The 19766-nt window shown below is 57.8% G+C and overlaps 2 protein-coding genes across 2 annotated transcripts in view; one reads left to right on the plus strand and one right to left on the minus strand.

Annotated features, from left to right (window-relative positions):
- UBE2O (ubiquitin conjugating enzyme E2 O) overlaps positions 1-10381 on the plus strand; it is a 62230-nt gene extending 51849 nt beyond the window's left edge. Inside the window, exons 14-18 of the mRNA XM_059485661.1 lie at positions 2234-2891; positions 3769-3905; positions 4405-4608; positions 5273-5330; positions 6711-10381. Coding sequence (XP_059341644.1) covers positions 2234-2891; positions 3769-3905; positions 4405-4608; positions 5273-5330; positions 6711-7417 — 1764 coding nt within the window. The 3' untranslated portion in view covers positions 7418-10381. The remainder of the gene's footprint in view (positions 1-2233; positions 2892-3768; positions 3906-4404; positions 4609-5272; positions 5331-6710) is intronic.
- Positions 10382-12065: 1684 nt separating this feature from the next.
- SPHK1 (sphingosine kinase 1) lies at positions 12066-19175 on the minus strand. The gene is made up of 5 exons (XM_059485641.1): positions 18717-19175; positions 14507-14656; positions 14124-14218; positions 13795-13910; positions 12066-13329 (listed from the first exon to the last, which is right to left on the minus strand). Exons 1-5 carry the CDS (start codon positions 19132-19134, stop codon positions 12552-12554), a joined length of 1557 nt encoding a protein of 518 aa, XP_059341624.1. The 5' UTR covers positions 19135-19175; the 3' UTR covers positions 12066-12551.
- Positions 19176-19766: the final 591 nt, after the last annotated feature.

The raw sequence follows: 19766 nt of genomic DNA on the forward strand, positions 1-19766 counted from the left end.
AGTGACGAGATGTGGATTTAAATGCTGTGTGTAGAGAGATTCACTGGGTTAGGGACTCTTGCTCTACTGATTGGTGCAGTCTCATGTGATAGGGTGGCTTTCCAATTCTGTTATCACAGGAAAATCCTTTTATCAGGAGGCAGATAGTTGGTCATAACTGCTCTCTAATCTAGTGGTTAGGAAAGCCTGGACAGGCTCTTTTTGCCTTCACAAGCTCTTCCCACTGCCCCGCTCCTGGCCTCAGGCACCTGGGGCTTGGCAGAGCTCAGGGATCATTGGTTCTGACTGGAGCCCAGGTTAGTGCATTGCCCAACCAGGGCACTGCCAAAAGACGATTGCATGTTCTGTCTCTCTTGTGAAACGCCACCATAGTGGGGTTTTCACTAAAGAAACTCCTCCAGAAGCTGGGCCAGAGCCACAAATTGTCACCTTAGCTAACCTAGGGATCAGACTCAAATCTTCTCCCAGGCAGGGAGGGAAAGGGTTGAATGCAAGCTGAAAAATACAGATAGAGCCACACTGCTAATCCACTGCTCCCTGCTCATTTGTCTGGGGTTCTTTTAAGGCTTTTGTTGTAATGTCTTGTACTCGTACTTGCTACTCCCCATACAGTTTCATCCCATGTCTTCTCTCCTTGTTGCTTGGAATGAAGGCAGACAGCCTAAAGATAGAAGACAACCTACATCTGTAGAGTCCATTCTGTCCCTGCCAGAACAGCCACTGCCTCCACTGCAGAGATGCCTTAGCAAATACAATGTACTCGAGCAAGATCCCTTTCTAAAGCAAGCAGCTCTGCATTAATTACAGTAGAATAGTCAATGCCTGCACTGTGGCAGGGGACTGGGGCGTACAAAGCAGGCTGCTGTCTCCCTTCCCCGTTGTCACATGTGCTTGGATCACAGGCACAATCAGAGGTCTGATGCCTGCTCCACAAAGGGCTGTTCTCACACTGCAGTGTGCTCTGCAGCAGCAGCTCCTGCTGTGTCACGCCAGTCCCTTCGATTCTGCTCCTCTGCGTAATGATGGGAGTTAGGGAAATGTCAGGAGCATGAATTATCAGTTGGTAAAACCATGATTTATCAATGCCTGACCATGTGCCCAGAGACGAGCTGTCTGGGTGCTTTTTCACAGCTCTAAAAATAAAGATGGCATAACAGACTAATTAACTTTCCAACTCAGATTTGGATTAGCTTTGAGGGCAGTGAGTTTTGATGGCTTTTCGTGCCTGCAGTCACTTGTGTTGAACCCAGCTAACCTCTGCTGGCTGCCTGGCTCTGGGTGGCACAGGACTGGCTCAACAGTGCTGGTTCACTTGAAGGCTTTGACAAGATGACTGAGGGTCCCTGTGCTTCAGCCTCTGGGGTTGTATGCTGCAAGATTAAGAGGATTCTTGGACTGTCACTCAAGTATTAGAAGCTTGTGGATAAAATGCTTCTATCTTGTCACTGCAAGCACAGCCCTGTAAAAGTGTTCTTGCTCCCCTGGTTCTGTGTTGCTGCTTAAAGCTGGAGGAGCTCTGTAAACCTCTGCAGAGAGACCTCCTGAGACGTAGCATGTGCAAAAGCAAGTTGTAGGAGGTGAGGCTGGATGGAGTGGGGATGTGTTCAGCTTCCAGTAGTGAGAGGGAAAGAGAGTATTTTATGTAAGAGCTTATTCAGCAACTTGGGTGAGGCTCCATTGTCCCAGCTGAATTTTAAGCAGTAGCCACATATAACAGCTAAAGCAGTCTAGCAAGGCTCTCTTGGCAAATATTGTGTGCTACAGGAGAGGAGAGCTGCTACAGGAATGTGTTCCTGGTTCCAGCATTGTCTCTGTGGAAGGACAGAGTGTGGAGGCAGCCAAACCAGGGCTCTGTGCCAAATACAGTTGCTGGTGCAGAAGCAGGACCAGAAATACCAACTCCTCACATGATACTAAATACCTTCTGAGCTCTGTGTTCTGAAACCCTGGGGCATCCAGGGAGCTGTGGGGCCCCTGCCTGCTCTCCAGGGCAGAATCCCAGACAGTGGGAGGACTGCAGCCCATCTAGAACTTGCCCTAGTTTTACCCCCAATGGCATAGTTGGAAAAGTGAAGGATGGGACTGTGTGGTTTCATAATCTGTGCCAGTATAGATGGAATGGGTTTAAACAGCCCAAACAATTCCAAATGGAAACTCCTTTTTCATTACTTATTTTAAAAACATGTAAAACTGTGCTTCAGCCTAAGTCTTGTGTAACTCTGTTCTCCTTTAGCACTTGTACAATATTGAATCAGAAATTGAGGAGTCAGACTATGATTCTGTTGATGGCAGCACCAGCGGGGCATCCTCAGAGTGGGAGGATGAGAGTGACAGCTGGGAGACAGATAATGGCCTCATGGAAGATGACCATCCAAAAATTGAGGACTTTGAGCCTGAGGAACCAGCAGCAGAGGAGGTGAAAAAAGTAGAAGAACAAGTCCAGGGAGCTGTGGCTATGGCAGTTGCAGATCTTGCTACAGAAAAAACCGGCAAGGATGGAGCCCCAAAGAGCTTCAGGGAACTAAAGGAGGCCATCAAGATCTTGGAAAGCCTGAAAAATATGACTGTGGAGCAGCTGCTGACTGGCTCTCCCACCTCCCCAACTGTGGAACTGGAAAAACCCACTCGAGAGAAGAAGTTCTTGGACGATATTAAAAAGCTGCAGGAAAATCTAAAGAAGACCTTGGATAATGTGGCTATTGCTGAGGAGGAAAAGATGGAAGCCATGGTAGAGACGGAGAAGAAGGAAGAAAAAGCAGAGGCACAGACACCAGTGAGGTCAGAGTGGCCCAGTGAGACCCCAGTGCTCTGCCAGCAGAGCGGAGGGAAGCCTGGAGTCACCTTCACCAGTGCCAAGGGAGAAGTGTTCTCTGTGTTGGAGTATGCTCCAGGTGGGTGTGGGACACTCAGTCCTTCACTGCTCTCCTGCAATGTTTCTTTATCCAAAACCTTTGCCTCAAACCTTTTGGGTTCTGTATCCTCTCTTCTTCTTAGTCCTTTTCATAGCTCATTAACTAGAGAAGAGAAATTAAGCCAAGTGCTGTAGCACAGTGTGTTCTGGGACCTAAGCATGGCTTTTAGATAGCATCTCTAGGCACTCCTGCACCTTCCCAAGCCTCAGAAGTGTGCTTCCCTCTTTCCCAGGGTGGTGACTAACATTGGAGGGCTGCAGACATCAGTTGCTTTCCATTGCAGACATTCCCTTGCAAGTTGCAAGGAAAATGCAACTTTCAGGGTTTGTTCAGGCTTTTTTTTTCAAGGCTGAATTGGTTGAGAAGCAGAACAAAACCAGCTGGTGTTCTTGTGCTGGGTGTCCTTGGTGAGTGAGTGTCCTTATTCACTGGCACTAGTGTTAAAAAAAGCACCTGGCTGTGTGGAACATTGGTGACAGTGGAACCCAAGGTGCTCCAGCCTGGGTGGGAAAGGTGGCCAGACTGTTGTGAAGCTGCAGGTGTGGGCAAGGGAGAGTGGGGAGCTGTGTTAGGTTTGGCAGGGCTGTTGTTCTGTGGGATTGTCCCAGCTGTGGGACAGGTTTCCTCGCTGGAGCACAGGGGACAGTGTTGTGTGGGACAGTGAGAACAGGAGATGCTGGTTGTGGTTGCTGCACTGTGTGGGAAATCACCTCTCCTGCCTCCTGGCTCAGCACCAAAGCAAGTGAACTCCTCTCTTCCACTTGATGCATATTACACATGGGTAGATTTGCCTTCATGAGGAACCTGTGGCAGTTTCCAAAGGCAGGCTGTAATTGTTGTCTTCTTTGTCCCACAGACTCCCATGCCTTCAAGAAAATGGAGTTCCAGCCCCCAGAAGCCAAGAAGTTCTTCAGCACCGTGCGGAAGGAGATGGCTCTGCTGGCCACTTCCCTGCCCGATGGCATCATGGTGAAAACCTTCGAGGATCGAATGGCAAGTGCCAGCTCTCAGATGCCTCTGTGCTGGTGCTGGGCTCAGCATCCAGATCCCTGTCTTTGGAATTGCCTGCTTAGCCCTAATCCTTTGCATTAGAGCTGCAGGAATGTGTGCATCATGTGAAGCAGGGCTGTAATTACCCAAAATGGCTGCTTTTGCTGCTTTTGCATTCCCTGAGTCAGGGTGGCAAAAAAGGAGCTGCTGATTGCAGGGAGCCTGTTCTGGGTGCTGAGTGGGAAGGCAACCAGCAAGGGGCTGTGTCAGCAGGGAGTAAATTTGGCATTTTTGGCCCTCCTTGAAGCCCTGTTTCAGTTGCAAAGCTCACTTTGCTCTCAGGGTGCAACTTCTGGCAGGGGAAGGTGCCTGAGATGTGTTGCTTGACCTGACACTCGAAAGGGCCCAGTCAATCACATCCCCACTCTCCCTGTGTGTAAATACAGCTCTGCCAGGGTAAGAGGGTGTTTCCCAGTGCCTGACCTCCTGCCTCTCCCCACAGGATCTCTTCTCAGCACTTATCAAAGGGCCCACACGCACACCCTATGAAGATGGACTCTTCCTGTTCGACATCCAGCTCCCCAACATCTACCCCGCCGTGCCGCCCCTGTTCCGCTACCTCTCCCAGTGCAGTGGGAGGCTGAACCCCAACCTCTACGACAATGGCAAAGTGTGTGTCAGCCTCCTGGGCACCTGGATTGGCAAGGTAATGCTGTCCTCCACCTGGCCCTGGGGAGCAGGGCTTGTGCTGGGCTGCTTTTGGAACAAGTCACTTCCTACCAGACTTCTCTCTTGGGTGGTGCTTGAGCTGGAGTGGCCTGGGCTTTGGGCACTGGTTTAGGTGTCTGGAACAGATAACTGGTGTTGTTTGGCTTTTTCTGGGTCTGTATTTGGCTCAACTGTCTCTCCTCAATGAGAAGTCTGTGGTCAGTCCAGCCATAGCAGAGATGCCAGCACCAGCATGGGGGTGTGCCTGTGGGTTAGGGCTCTGTCTTCCACACTGTGGACAAATCATGTGGTACAAAGTGCAGCTGGAGACTTTGAATAAGCAGAGCCAGGGAAATAGATTTTGAGCAGGACAGGGCAGCTGGGAAGGGGTTGGAACTGATGGCTGGTGTGTAAGTTTACACAGTTCCAGACAGAACTGGCCTGAGGGAGTGTGGTGCTGGTAAAAAAATAACGGGGAGATGTGTTGTTGAGATGGGACAGCAGCACATCATGTGCTCATGGAGTCAGTTCCTTGTTCCTGCTGTGAGCCACAGGATGTCAGCAACAGGAATGCAGAGCTGGGGCCTCACTTCATCTGACAATAGTCACAGAGCAAACTGATGGTGCTTCAGTCCTTTAACATATTTGTGTTTGCATTTCAGGGGACAGAAAGGTGGACCAGTAAATCCAGTCTCCTTCAAGTACTCATCTCCATCCAAGGTAAATGCTCCTGCCAAGCCTGTGGGGCAGGAAAAGGCGGAGGGAGGAAGGGATGTTGATTTATGGGGGGCACACAATTGGGATCTGCCACCCCAGCTGGGTCAGTGCTGCCTTTTGGTCTCACCTTGCTGGACAAAGCAGTGTCCTTATCTCTCTGCTTGAGCAGTGGAAGCGGGTGCCAGCTTTTCTCATGCCCAGAGCTCTGGCTGCATCCCAGGGCTCTGACACAATGCTTTCCCTTTTCTCACTGCAGCAGCCAAGCACAGAGTTGTCTGCTTGTTACTCTGAGCTGACAGAGGTGAACCACCGTGTCCTCAGCCTGTTACCAAAGTTAGTTGAAGTTGCCAAACTGGGCCTCCTTTGCAGGACTTTTTTTTTATCCCCACTGAGTCATCACCCATCCTACTTGGGACATGTTTTGCACATGATGCTGGTGTTTATGCTCCTACCAAAGCAGAGAATAATCAGGGGTGTGCCTAGACGAGCCCCAGGGCTTCCTGCCGTGGGGCTTTGCTCTGCCCCATCCAGTTTGGGAGCAGACACACTAAATCACATAAATTCCTCCTGGGTGACTTTCTGTGCAGGGAGCTCAGGCATGTGATGAGAAACCTTTGACACAGAGCAAGGGTTCCTGCTGACTGGAGGCTGTTCCTGCTCCTCTGAACTCCCACAGTCCACCTGTATCCTCCTGTGGGGGAAGGACACCACAATAAAAGCCTTTTCTGGTTTCCAAAGCCAAGGATCCAAATTTAGAAAATGAAATACTAAATGTTTTACTGGAGCAACTTGGTGTTAGGGGAAAATCTCCTCTCCTGCTGCCTGGGTTTTGAGAGACACATGATCTCCCCAGCTCTAATGCAACTTGTGGCAGGCTGCCAGCAGCCTGGCAGTGCTGGGGCTATTGCTACATACCTGTAATTTCATTAGACCAGAAGTAAGCAGGAGAAATCTTGGTAAAGGTGGCTTGTCACAGTCTTCTGTGTCTCAGAACTGTAATGTCTTGTGGGACGGGACTTTGCTGGACAGAGCAGAATGTGGCCAGCTCAAATCCTGTTGATGCAGTCTGGCCTTTGTTCTGATTTAGAGGAGGAGGAAAATAAAAGCTTTTGTTGTGTTTGTGGGGTTTTCTGCAGGAGGGAAGTGAAAGGAGCTGTGAAACCTCTCCCTTCCTGCCCTTTTGAACTCCTCAGCTGTTGTGTGCCCTCTGCATTGTGCCAAGGAACATAGATGCCACTCCCTACCACATCACACCAGACCTTTGCATCCTGCAGCTTCTGGGGGCTCAGCCCGGCCTGTGCCTCACCCCCTTGGCAGGAGAGGCCTGGCAGGGGATGGCGATGCCGTCCCCGCTTTAACCCCTCGCTGTCCGCTCTCCCGCAGGTCTCATCCTGGTGAACGAGCCCTACTACAACGAGGCCGGCTTCGACAGCGACCGGGGGCTGCAGGAGGGCTACGAGAACAGCCGCTGCTACAACGAGATGACGCTGATCCGCGTGGTGCAGTCCATGATGCAGCTGCTGCGCCGGCCCGTCGAGGTCTTCGAGCACGAGATCCGCGAGCATTTCCGCTGCCACGGCTGGCGCCTGGTGTCCCGCATCGAGTCCTGGCTGGAGACCAACGAGCTGGTGGAGCGCAGCCACGAACGGGCCAACGGGGCGGATTGCGCCTCGCTGCCGTGCGCCGAGAGCCCCGGGGACGCGGCGGGGGCGCTGGCCGAGGGCGGCGCCGCCGAACTGTCCGACTCGGCGCTGGACGCGAGGGAGGAGCCGGACGAGGCGCCCGACGCCGGCGACCTCCAACAGTTGTCGGACTCGGAGAGCACGGGCCAAGCCAGGGGGGACCTGGCCAGAGACCGAACGGACGAGGGGAAGGCTGCCCAGGACTCGGCCTCGCAGCCCAGCGTGAAACCAAAGAAAAGGAGAAAGAGCTACAGGAGTTTCCTGCCGGAGAAGAGTGGTTACCCTGATATCGGGTTTCCCCTCTTCCCTTTGTCCAAGGGGTTCATTAAAAGCATCCGCGGTGTCTTGCAGCAGTACCGGGCTGCCTTAGCAGGGGCCAACATCCCAGAGTGGACAGAGGACAAATAAACCATCAGGTTAGGGACAGGCAGGTGCAGGGGAGAAGGGAAAGCAGCAGAAAGTAAATTGGCAAATGCTGTTATCAATCAACTGGCTTCTCCTTCCAGCTTTTCTTCCTCAGCTTGGTTTGTTCCAAAGAAGGTGGTAGGCCTGACTGCTCCTCTGAGGAAAGGTTGTTTAAGCATGAATAACTCTTTTCCCCCAACCCCTCTTCCTTCCCCCTGTCCCATGTACGTGCTCTTCTTGCAAGTTTGACCCTGCAATGGTAAGATTTGAGACCTGCACAGAAGCAGTCTTGCAGCCACGTTCCCTCTGCACTTTCATCTTGGGGCACCTTTCCACACAAGGACTCTTCCCACCCAGCGCTACACCCAGCAGTTTGTTCTGGTGGGGTTCCAGCCAGGAGAAGGGATTGCTGTAGTTTCTGGAAATGAAGGGCAATGCCCTCCCAGTCTTTTCTTTTTCTCAGCGTTCCCATGGGTTCTATGAAGTCTACCCCAGCTTATCTGTACTTAGACATTGGATTGTGTTTGCATTGGAGTTGTCTACACCATACGGAGTTGCTCTAGTCTTAGTTGTTCACCCATAGCTACAAGGTTCTTCCAGTCGGGATCGGTAGGCAGGGCCAGAGCTCTGCACTGGCACTTGTGCTGCCCTGGGAGTGCTGCAGATTTCCATGCAGTTCTGCAACTTCCAGGTCAGTCTCCTGAAGGCAAGTCTAGCCATCCCCACTTCTTTTTCTCCAGAGTGAGGCAAACTTTCCTTTCCCCACCATGCATGCCTGTCTTCTAGAAATACATGGGATTCAGGGTTCTGCCCTTGTTATTGCTTAGGTATCTTTTGTTCCAGCCATCCCAGCTGTCACACAGCACTACACCCACCCTGGATCCCGGCCTCACCCGGGCAGGCAGCACTGAGTGACCCTGGGGCCTCTTGTAGATCTGGATGAGCCTGGTGTGGCTGCTGCTCCCTCCTCCAGCTGCACACGGGTGCTCAGGGTCACGCCAGGGGAGCCGTGTCATGGCCAGGCCCTGTTGTGGCAGCACCAGTTTGTGCTGGTTCCTGTGCTGTTACAGCAGCTCTTTTGGGCTTCTATCAGCTCCTTCCCTTGCCAGCTGTTTTCCCATGGTGGCCTGGTTGTGGCCAGCAGCACTGTGGGCACAGCACTTCCCATCCCTACTCCCAGCCACGGTGCTGCTGGACACTCAGGGAGACACCTGCTGAGGGCAGCCTGTGTTTGGCAGCCTGAGCTGGTGCCCATGAGCACTTTGAGACAGTGTTTTGCCTGTCCCCTGCTCAAGTCCCCTTCCTGAGGCCTCTGGTCCAGCCTGCACACACCCTCACTTGGAGCTGGGTGGTCACACTGCAGCCCTGCTGCCTTTGCCCAGTGCTCAGGCACTGGAGAGGCACCCACGGAGCATCCATGGGGAGCACGGTGTGTCAGGGAGAGTCCTTGCAGCTGCCCAGGGAGGAGTCAGGCTGAGCAGGTGCCTCTGCCAGAGGTAAGGATGGAGCCAAAGCTCTCCTTTGCTTTTGCTCTTGCTCACTGTGGCCGCAGTTATAAACTGAGAACAGCAACAACGTGTTGTTGCTCCCAGAAACACCAAGGGCTGCACCCAACAGCCCAAATCCACCCCCCTTCCCCCCTAATCTCAGCTCCCTGTGCTTTCCTGCTGCCCCCATGGTGCTCCTGAGCCGGGGGCTGGCTGCACAAAGCCCTTCTCGTGTCCCCATCCACCACTGGGGTTTTGGAAGACATGTCCTTCTCCCGGTGCTCCAGAGGATGCAGGGCTTGGCTGTGATGAAGACCTGGGCTGCAGAGCTCTCCAGCCACTGCTCTGTGGGTGCATCATCTGCAGCAGCTCCAGCCCTGCTCCCCAAGCCCTCCTGGCTGGTGGGAAGTCGGGCAGGTGCCGATTTGGGGAGCAGAGAGGTGCTGGGCGCTGTGGGTGGGGCAGGGCAGGCTGGAGCTGTAACCACAGCCAGGATTGGAGTGGATGGATCCCTTTGAACAGAGCACTGTGTCTCGGAGGGCTGGGGGCAAGAGGGGCGGCCACTGCTCCAGGGCAGGGGAAGAACAGGCAGAGGCTGATTGCAGGCACAAGCACAGTTTGTGATCCAGACAGTGACACCCTCTGTCCCCAGAGCCAGGCTGCGGCTGCCCCATGACCCACAGCACCAGGGATGGAAGGAGGGAGGGAGAAACCCGCTGGGGATGGAGGAGCTGTTGAGTTCCCCTTTTCCCCTCCTTTACTCTGCAGCTCTCATCTCACAGGGCAGGCACCACGTCCTCCCCTTTGCCCAAAAAGTCTCTGACCCTACACAAGAGCTTTTGCACCGGCTGGGCTCCCTCTGAGGGGGTGGATGTTGGCCTTTGGAAGGGGACACTGCTCCCCCCGGCACCGCTCGCTCTCTGCAGCTGTCCCAAACCCAAGCGTGCACAGAGGTTTACAAATTTTCTAAAGCTTTTGATAATGTGAAGCTCCTGGGTGATGAGGTTGGTGGTGAGCACACTGCAGCTATGTAATTTCTTGTGTATGTATGTAATATTTAAGGGTAACAAAATTTAAAAGGCTAAAACCTTAAAAAAAATTTAAAAACACACAAAAAAAGCCAAAGCATGATGCATATTGTTAGCCTTAAAACTGGCTACACGACTGTGTGATGTACAAATGAGAGCAGCCTGTAACTGTTTTAAGTGCTGGGGAGGGGGAAGAAGCATTACAAAATCAGTTTGTAGCCTTGATTCTGTACAGTATTTAATGAATAAAAAAAACAAACCTGACTATTGAGGCCATGCTTAGAGGTGTGTCGTTCACGTGCAGATGTGGATGCTTGGTTGCTTATGATATATGTATAAAGTGCTGTGTGACCATTAAAACTTTTTTTACCTGCAGATTTTTTTTGTTTGGCTAACCAAGGTGTAATAAAGGAGGGAAGATGACTTGCCATTAAATTTTGCCTCTGTGAGTAGACCTGTGAGTTGTCTCTTTCTTTCCCCACCACCCCCTGCCACTCTCCTGGCACTTCCCCCTCTCTGGCTCATCCTGTGCCAGCCTCGGGGCTGGACGGGGTCCCACTGGCTGAAGCCAAGGCCGGTGAGTCCAGAGGGATCCAGGCAGGTCTGCCAGGGAGGGGCTGCTCTGTGGCTCTCCATAAAATGTTCTCCAAGCCCCTGATGTACAGAGGACATCTGTCAGGCTGGGATTTTTGTTTTCCGTGCTCCTTGTGGGTGGCTCAGTGCCTGCCCCAGCACGGCTCTGGTGCCCCCGGTGCTCATGACCAGACTCAGGCAAAACGAAAACCTTTTGTGGGCCCCTGGGAGCTGTGCCCTGCCCTGCCCCTCACCTCGGCACACAGGTAAGGGTGTGATGGATGGGGCTGGACGCAGCACTGCCGGGTGCTGCTGGAATCTGGAGATGTGGAGTCGGGATCCTGACTTAGGTTTTGTCCCCCGGGTGCCCTCCCTGCAGGGGCAGCTCAAGGTGCCAGTGCCCGAGCCGGGCAGTGCCCCCGGTGTGCTGGGGTTGTTCTCAGCACCCTCTGCCCCCTCCCTCGGTCCGGGAGCGCGGGGCTGTGCAGGGGCTCCCCGCTAGGAGCCCGTTCCTGCCGTCCAGCAGGGCTTGGAAGCAGATGGGTGATGGCTGCGAAACCCAGGAAAGGGAGGGCGAGGGCGATCCCGGGCAGCCTGCTGCTGCAGAGAGGCACACGGATCCCGGAGGGGCCTGCGGGGAGCCTTTCAGGGGCTGTGAGCCCGAACGGCTCCGCTCCGCTGCTCCGTGCGCGGTGACAGCGACAGCGAGAGCTCCGAGCGCATCCCCGGCCCTGGCTCTGCCTCCAGCAGCGTTACAGAGTTACTGCTCAGCCTGTTCCTACACCTGGCCCCATGCCACGGGGGAAATAACTTCATTTTGGGAGGTGGTTCCCAGCTGCTGCCTGCCCTGCTGGCTCGGGAACAGGGCTCCTCTCCATGAGCAAGTGAGGCCATGGGGGAAGGACAATCGTGCTCTTCTTTCCCGGATCTGCCATCCTAATTGCATCGTTTGCAGTTGAATAAATGCAAACAGCCACCACTGTTTACTCTTCTGCTTTGTACTTGAGCGCTGAAAATGAGGTTTAATTACTGCAATTTTATATCAAAGAGGCTGAGTAATCCCCCCCAGGCCAGCCCCACGGCAGGGACCTGTAGCAGGGCTCCAGCTGGCCGCGGGCAGCCGGAACAAAGGATGCGAGGGTCCCTCAAAAGGCCCCTGCTGCAGGCAGAAAGCCAAGCGACCCCTCCTTGAACCTCTTCCGTGAGTCCTTCCCTGCTGTCGCTGAGGCACCGAACATTCCCCAGCATGTCCCCAAGTGTCACTGCAGGGCTGAGCTCCCTGGATTCGATCAGCCCCAGCATGAGGCTGAGCAGGGAGGCATGGCTGCACCCCGAAAATGAGGATGGGTGGTGGCAGCAATGCCCTGTCCTTGTCCTGCCTCCTCAGCACCTCCCCGGCAGCGCCTCCAGGGCCCCTCGCTCAGTGCTGCTCGTGTCAGGATGTCAGGGAGCAAAGGCTGCGGTGCTGAGCTAAACCTGTCCCAACCCCTGAGAGCGGCCGTGAGCTCGGATTCAAAACCCAGGAAGGATTTTTTTTTTTTTTTTTTTTTTTTTTTGCAAACGCTAGATATTTATTTTGCATTTTTTCACAAGAATAAACTCCGCTTCTACAGGAAGCTTTGGGTAGAAACATTCTTTAAAAAGTCGGTTTATTGTATTAGATCTATTGGTCCTGACCCTCCCTGGGGGTGGCACTGGCTCCGGGGCGGGGACACAGCAATGCCACCGTGTGCGTCCGAGCCGGGGAGGGGACGGGGCTGTGCCGGCGCAGCCGCCTGGGGGCCGGGACCTCGTACCGGGATAAAACACGCTGGCGTCTCGCCGGCACCGAGTACCTGATGGGGCTTGTGGCTCATTTTGGGAACAGCGCTGGTGGCCGTCCCAAGGGGGGTAAAGCTAAGCGTGGGGGCAAGCGAGGGGATGAGCCCCACGACCCCCCAAGACCTATTGCTATGGAAGGAGGGGGTTCCTGAGTGGGAGGAAGGCTCTGCCACCCTCGCGCCGGGCCGTGCCGGCAGCTCAGCGCCGCAGGGAGGGCGAACGGGGAGCTCAGGAGCCGCTGAGGACGCGGCAGAGGCGGGGATGGACCTGGCCCTGCACGGGCTCGCAGGCCAGCGCCTCCCCATCCACTGTCATGACGCCCGCGGGCACCCGCGGCTCCAGGCGGAACGCCCGCACCGGGACGTAGGACAGGTGGGGACAGTTCAAGTCCAGGTGCGTCCCCCTGGACATGGCCAGGAAGAGCTTGAGCAGCGTCACGCGGCTGATGCCGGCCTTCATGTAGAAGAGGTGGATGCAGCCGTCGTGCAGCCGGGCCGCCGGCGCCATCAGCAGGTTGGTGCCCAGGTGGGACTGGTAGATGGCGTAGACCAGGACAAACTCCTCCTCGGGCACCACGGTCCAGTGCGCCGGCACGGGCTGGCCCAGCGGCGGCAGCAGCGAGTCGGGGGGCAGCGAGCCGGGCGCTGCCGTGCCCGCGGGCTGCGGGATGTGCCCGTTGGTGACGGGCGCGGGGCCGTCCCGGGGCGCCGGGGAGCTGCCGCCCTGCTCCGCGGCCACGGGCAGGTAGGACAGGCGGCCCTGGTACACCCTGAGCTTGGCCAGGCACTGCAGCGTGCCCAGCGTGAAGCGGGCGCTGCCCAGCCAGCGGTACTTCTCGCTGTCGATGTCCACGTCCGAGATGAAGCCCCAGCCAAAGCCCAGGAAGGAGAAGAAGCGTTTGCCCGAGGCCGTGCTCAGCGACACCAGGTCCATCTGCGTGTACAGCCCCTTGCACAGGATGAAGGTGCAGTTTGTCAGCAGCTTTTTCTTGGCGACGTGGTCGTAGCTGTGAGGGACGGAGAGAGTGAGTTTGGAGCTCAGGAACTCTCCTGCTGCCCCAGCATCCACCTGCAGACCTCACCCTTGTGTCATGGCTGGGACATGTCCCTGCTGGGTCACAGTGTCCCTCAGGGACAGCTGCTGGGAGTCGTTTTGCTGGGGATGGGAGGGATAAACCAGTTCATGAAAGAGGGAACCGAGCCAGGGCAATCCTGGGGGGTTGGCTGTGCCTGGGTGGGTCCTTTGGGTTACAGCTTTACCAGTCCCTGAGCCCAGAGAAAGGGAGTGGGGGGAGTTGGATACACAGGGATTAATCCCTCGCTCACAGCCGGGGCGGTGCTGCACCAGCCTGTGGGGAGTGAGGGCCCTGCCAGGCACCCCGGGGCATCCCAGCTCCCTTCCCCGGGCTGCAGCCCCACAGAGCCGCTCTCCCCCCGCAGGGGGCAGCGGGTGCCCCGGGGCTGGGACTCACCCTGCATAGTAATTGATAGAGGCAGCCAGGGCGTTCCCAGAGCCTCCTGGCAGGATGCACAGCGGCTTCCTCATGGCCTCCCTCCAGTCTGGACGCTCCATCAGCCCGTTCACCACCTGCGGGGATGAAGGACCCGTGGTACCCAAGGAACCCAGCAGCCCCTGCCCAGCCTGGGGGGAGCAGAGCCCACAGTGCCCCTGCCCAGGGCAAGGCAGGGGTGATGGCTGCTTTGCTCCAAGCCTGGTGCCATCTCTCCTTTGCCATTCCCAGCCTGACTTTGTGACTCAGAGCTTGGCTCCTGCCCCAGGCACCCCAGCTCTGCCCCTCACCTCGAAGAGCAGCCCATCCCCAGACATGACCACCAAGGTGTCCCACTGTGACAGGTCCTCGTCTCGCACCTTCTCATGGGCATGGTGGGCTCTTTCTGTTGGGGAGAGGGGAGAGATTTGGAGCATCACCCTCCATCCATCCCTCTGCCCTTCCTGCTGCCACCCCCCAGACAGTGAGCCCAGCCCCAGATGGTGACCCCAGCCCCAGATGGTGACCCCAGGCAGGGATGCAGGAGGCAAGGCAGTCCCTGCTCCTCTGCAGGACCCAGAGCAGTGCTGATGCAGAGTCAGAGGCCCTTGGAGGAAGCTGTCCCCACATGGCAGGGCCCAGGCAGGATCCCAGGGAAAGGAGGAGGAGGAGGAGGAGCTGCCCATGGACTCACCGGTGACGAAGACGGTGGTGGCAATGTCAGCCTCAGCCAGCATGGGCTGCACCACTGCCTGGAAGTCATCAAGGGCACGGCCAGAGCCGCTCTGTGGGTTCAGCAGCACCAGCGCGTGGCAGGGCCGGGGCAGCACCCCATAGCTGTCACCTGGGGGGGACAGGGGGCTCAGGGCCACGGCCCTGCCCTGGGAGGGCTTTGCCAGCCAGGGCAGCATTTGCCAATGCAAAAAAGGGAAAGGGGAACTGGCCCTCCCCCACCCTCACCAGCATCCCTACCCAGAGGACACGGGGGTGAGCAGGGATGGAGGGTCCCTGCTGGGAATGCTGGGGAGGTGGCAGAGACAGGACACAGACAGGACACAGGGGCCTGCAGGGACTCATTGGAGCTCCCCAACCATCAGCAGAGATGTTCACGGGCAGGATGGAGCCTGCAGCACTCCAGCCATAGCAGAGTGGGGGGATGAGGACTGCAGGCCTCAATTCCCTGCATCCACGCAGATGGAGCGGGGCCAGGACAGACAGTTGTGCTGCCAGACGGACGCTCCTCTCCTGCTCCCCACGGGGCTCAGGTTTCGCCTGCGAGGGCCCAGGCTGGGCTGTAATTACAAGCCTGGCAGGGGTCCCAGCCCTCTGCCTCCCCAGTTGTTTCAAGTGTCTCCTTCCCCAAGCCCAGTGGTCCCCATGCAGGGGGACAGGGGGAGGCCACTGAGCTGCCCTGTGAGGGAGGCAGGGGAGGAGGAGGAGGCAGGAACAAGCCCTGGAGTGAGGAAGGGCAGCAGCCTCAGGCTCCCTCTGTGCCTCTGGAGATCCCTGGCTCTGCAGTGAGGAGCCAGATTTGGGGTTGTTGGGGCTGTCCCCACCAGCTCTGTGCCCCTGGGCCTGGGTGCCCACCCCAGCACACAGAGCCAGCTCGAGGCTGCCCCTGCTGACTCAGCAGGAAGAGCTGCTGAGTCAGGAGAGCAGAGGCCTCTCCCAGCACCATCCTGGGCTGGGAATCCCCTCTCAGCCCCCCTGGCACTGGGGGTGTCCCCCCCCTCATCTGCACACGGGCAGTGATTTGAGCTGGTTGAACACACGAGCTGAGCTGGTGTTCTACAGCTAAACCCTCCCAGCACCCACAGTGGGGACAGTGGTGGGGAGAGGTGAGCAGGGGCCATGGAGGACACCACATGTGTCACCTCCCCTGGGTGGCATCCAGCATCACACCAGCCATGAGCTCCACAAGCTGCCTGGAGGGAGGTGGCACTGGAGCATCCCATCTCCTGTCCAGCCCTGGGAGCACACAGAGCTCTGCTGCCTTCACCACCACCAGGATTATTTCCTGGCCCCATGGATCACCCTCCAGGACACCTCCTGGTCCCCTTGCCAGCTGCTTGGGACCTGTCACAAAGTCCACAACAAAGATCTGCCTGTGAGGGCCCCAGGGCTGAGCCTGGCTCTGGGCACTGGCTCCAGGCCAGCATTGGGTGCCAGCTCTGGGTGCCAGCTCTGGGTGCCAGCTCTGGGTGCTGGCTCCAGGCACTGGCTCCAAGCTGGTTGTCCCCACTGCTGCCCAGGGCCAGTGGCTCCCCCCAGCCCCTCCCCAGCCCCTTATCAGTGGGTTCCAGACACAAAGGGACCAGCTGCCCTCGGGGAAAGCAGTGAAGCACCCAGAGCAGAGGCCACTCCAGGCTGGGTCAGGGATAACAAAAAGCAGCCCAAGGCTGGGCTGACCCTGCTCTGAGCCCTTTGGAGCTTCCCTGGTCCCCACAGGCACTAAATCCCCTGCAAGCAAATGCAGACAAGGCCCACACAGGCTTTGAACCCAAGCCCAGCTGCTTTCTCTCTGGGGGGCTTTCTCTCTATTTCCTCCCCTGAGCCCTGGATATTGAAAAGCAAAAGCCAAAGGCACTTCAAAAGCCTAAATGCAGTTTTCAGCCCTGCAGTGTTAACCAAGCACATTGTTTCTCACACAAACATGGAGCTGCAGCTGAAAGCTGGAGCTTGCCTAAAAATCCTGCCCAGACCTGTGGGTGCTGCCCTGTGGCCTCCTCTGGACAGCAGAAAAGGGCTGGGATCCTGAGGATCAGCTCCTTGGCTGGAGGGGCAAAACAAACCCCGCTCAGGGCACAGAGGGATGCCATGACTCCCTCCCAGGGGACAGATTGTTGGTGCCAGGCTGTGAGTAGTGATGCCAGTGTGGGACTGGTGACACCACAGCACCAGGCTCAGCCCTGTGCTGGAACTGGAGGGTGCTGGATCAGAGCTGGAGCCCAGCAATGGTGATGCACAGCAGACAGATTTCAGCAGCATCCTGACCCATCCAACCCTTCCTGTTGCACAACACCGGCCAGTCCCTGGCATCCCAGCAAGATTCCACTTCCCAGCACAGTGTGGTCATTTTCAGCCTCAGATGCTGAGTGGAGCAGAATCTGAGTCAGCAGGAGGAAGGGGCTCCAGCTGCTGCCACAAACTCTGCTCCACTCCCTCTGCCCACATCCTCCTGTGTGATGTGCCCTGGCTGTGCTCAGGCTGCGACCACACTGCCACAGCTCTGCTGTCTGCAGCCCAAACCTCTCCACTGCATCCCTGCATCCTTCTGGAAACTCCAGGTACAAGGAGCAGGCATGCCAGGTGGAATAAGGCTGGGGCTGAGCTTCCTAATCTGGATTTCCCTATTGGGACACAAGCCTGGGGGCAGTTTGTTCCCTCTTGGGTAGCTGCAGTTTGGGACATGCTGCAGGCAGCCCCAGCTTTGGGGTTATCAGCTGCTGAGGAACTTTCTGTTTATCCCTTGGGGTGAAATGAGGAGGGGGAATCATCCCTTCATCCTGCAGCATTCTATCCCAGCAGATGCTGGAGCTGCGACAGCAGCAGGATGGGATCGCTGGTGGCTCCCCAGGTCCCCTCCCCATGGGGACAGGGTGACAGGACTCTCTGCACGGACTCACCCGCAGCTTCCAGCACGGCCTTATCAGTCCCGCACAGGCCTCTCTGCCGGCACGTGCAAGCGCTGGGTGTGGACCAGGGGCATTTTTAGCTCTGTCCCAAACTGAGGGAGGAGGATTGCAAATCCTGATGGCCTTCAGCGAGGAAAGTGACTGCAAAACTCTGCACTGCCTTCTCCCATCCTCCTTCCCCCCGCTGCCCTCAGGGCCCTGCGTGCAATGAGCTGCTCCTGCCCCAGCACCCTCGCACCGCCTGCTCACAGGGCGAGGGTTGGAAAGCGCTCCGAGACTTCCAGCTGCAGAGTTCAGGCTGGAAATAGAGCTGGGGAACTGGTTCTGCCCTCACCCCATTCCACTGGATTTTTTTGTAATTCTTTAGGAAGAGAGACAGAAAGTTGTTTTGTAGCTGCAGGTCATATAAAAAAAAGAGCTGCATTTTAAAATCCAAGCAAGGAAGAGCTGGGCTAAATGTGATTTGACAGGATCCCTCTAACCGCATGCCTCTTAATTTCCAAGTCTGATCAGAGCGACTGGACAGCCAAATAAATGAAGTAGTGCATATAATTGAATCTCTGCTCAGATGTTCAACTATCTGCCAGCACGCCCTGCCCTGCCTGCAGGAGCTGGGGGATGCGGCCCCCGAGCAGGACCCTCCCCTTGCAGACACTGACAGCTCCCGAGGGGAGCAGGATCAGAAACACAGCCCCAAGGCTGCCCTGAGAGCCCGCTGGACCGCGGGGGTCCTGGGGGGATCTGCCTGTCCCCGAATCCCAAGTGATGGATGGGACCTGCTGGGGACAGTGCCTGGCTCCCGTCCTGCCTGCGTCAGCAATGATTACTTTTTTTCCTTGGATCATGCTGCCCTTTGGAGCTTTGGAGTTATCGAACGGGAGCAATGGGGATAGGGGGTGCAAAGGGCCCCCGTAGTGTGGCCACATCCCTGCTGCCCCTTCAAATTAAAGGTGCAAGGAAAGCGAAACAAACAACCCCTGTCTGGGGCTGCGAGCGGGGACGTCCCTGTCCCCCCCGACTCGGCGAAAGTGGGGAGACGGGGTGTCCGAGTGACCCCACGGTGGCACGGTCACACCCGCTCTGTGTCCCCCCCGTGTCTCCGGAACGCGACACCGCGCGGCGCCCGCGGCTCGGCCACAGCCATCCCGCGTGGGGCCCGGCGGCGGAGCGACCCCGGCCGCGACCCCGACCCCGATCCCCGCCCGGCCCCGGCGGATCGAGCCCCGCGGGCAGCGGTGCCGGGGGGCGCGGGGGGGGCTCGGCACTCACCGTCCTGCGCGGGCACGGCGGGCACGGCGAGCTCGCGGATGCGGCGGCTCCAGGCCTGGGCGATGCGCAGGTTGCCCTCGGCGTCCGGACCCCGGGAGACGCGGAAGGTCCGCTCCAGGCGCTGGCGGGAGGGCGGCCCCCAGCGCGGCCCCCGCAGCGGGTAACACACCAGCGAGAAGCAGGCGGCGGCCGCGGCCGCGGGGAAAGCGGCCGAGCCCACGCAGTCGGCCAGGCGGAGCGCGGCGTCGGGACCGGCCGAGCCGCCCGAGCAGCCGCCGGCACGGCGCACCTGCAGCTCCCGGGCCGTCAGGGACAGCGAGCAGGCGGCGGCACCGGGGGCCGGCCCCGCGCCGAAGATGCCTTGAAGTAGCACCGGGCCCCCGCCGGGCTCCGGGGGAGCGCGGCGGCCGGCGGCCATCGGCGGAGCGGGCGCGGAGCGGAGCGGGAGGCACCGGGGAGCGCCGCCCGCCGCCGCTCGCTGCTGACGCCCGGCGATGGCAGGCGGGGCGGCCCCATTCATAAAAATTTAACCCACCCACCCCCCGGCCACCTCTTCCCCCGCCGAGGGGGGCCCGTCCCGGGGCCGGTCCGGTACCCCCCACACCCCCCGCCGGCAGCCTCAGTTTCCCCAAGCGCCGCCCCGCGCTCCGGGCAGTGCTCCGCGGGGGAACCGGCTCTGCAGACGGGCGGGGGCAAAGGGACGCCGTGGGTTTGCCGCGGGTGGTTCTGCGCTGCTGGGGTGGGTGTCTGGCGTGGGTGCTGCCACGGTGCTGGGGATGCAAAGAACAGAGGCACGGCGCTGCCGGCAGAGGGGAGGCAGAGCAGCCGGCAGCCACCCCCGCCCCAGCTCCTGCACATCATTCCCAGCAAGGCAGGATGGGCGCTGGCAGGTGTGCCCGGAGCGCCCATCTCGGACTGAACAGAATTTTAATACAATTTCTGCATCTCTCCAAGCACGAAAGGAATGAGGCGGGGTCCTGGAGAAATCGAGGCACGGTGAGGGGTGAGGACAGTGGGAGACGGCGGGGGAGGAGGACGGAGAGGGGTCAT

The sequence above is a fragment of the Ammospiza nelsoni genome, chromosome 19, assembly GCF_027579445.1.
Source record: "Ammospiza nelsoni isolate bAmmNel1 chromosome 19, bAmmNel1.pri, whole genome shotgun sequence".
Classification (NCBI taxonomy): domain Eukaryota; kingdom Metazoa; phylum Chordata; class Aves; order Passeriformes; family Passerellidae; genus Ammospiza; species Ammospiza nelsoni.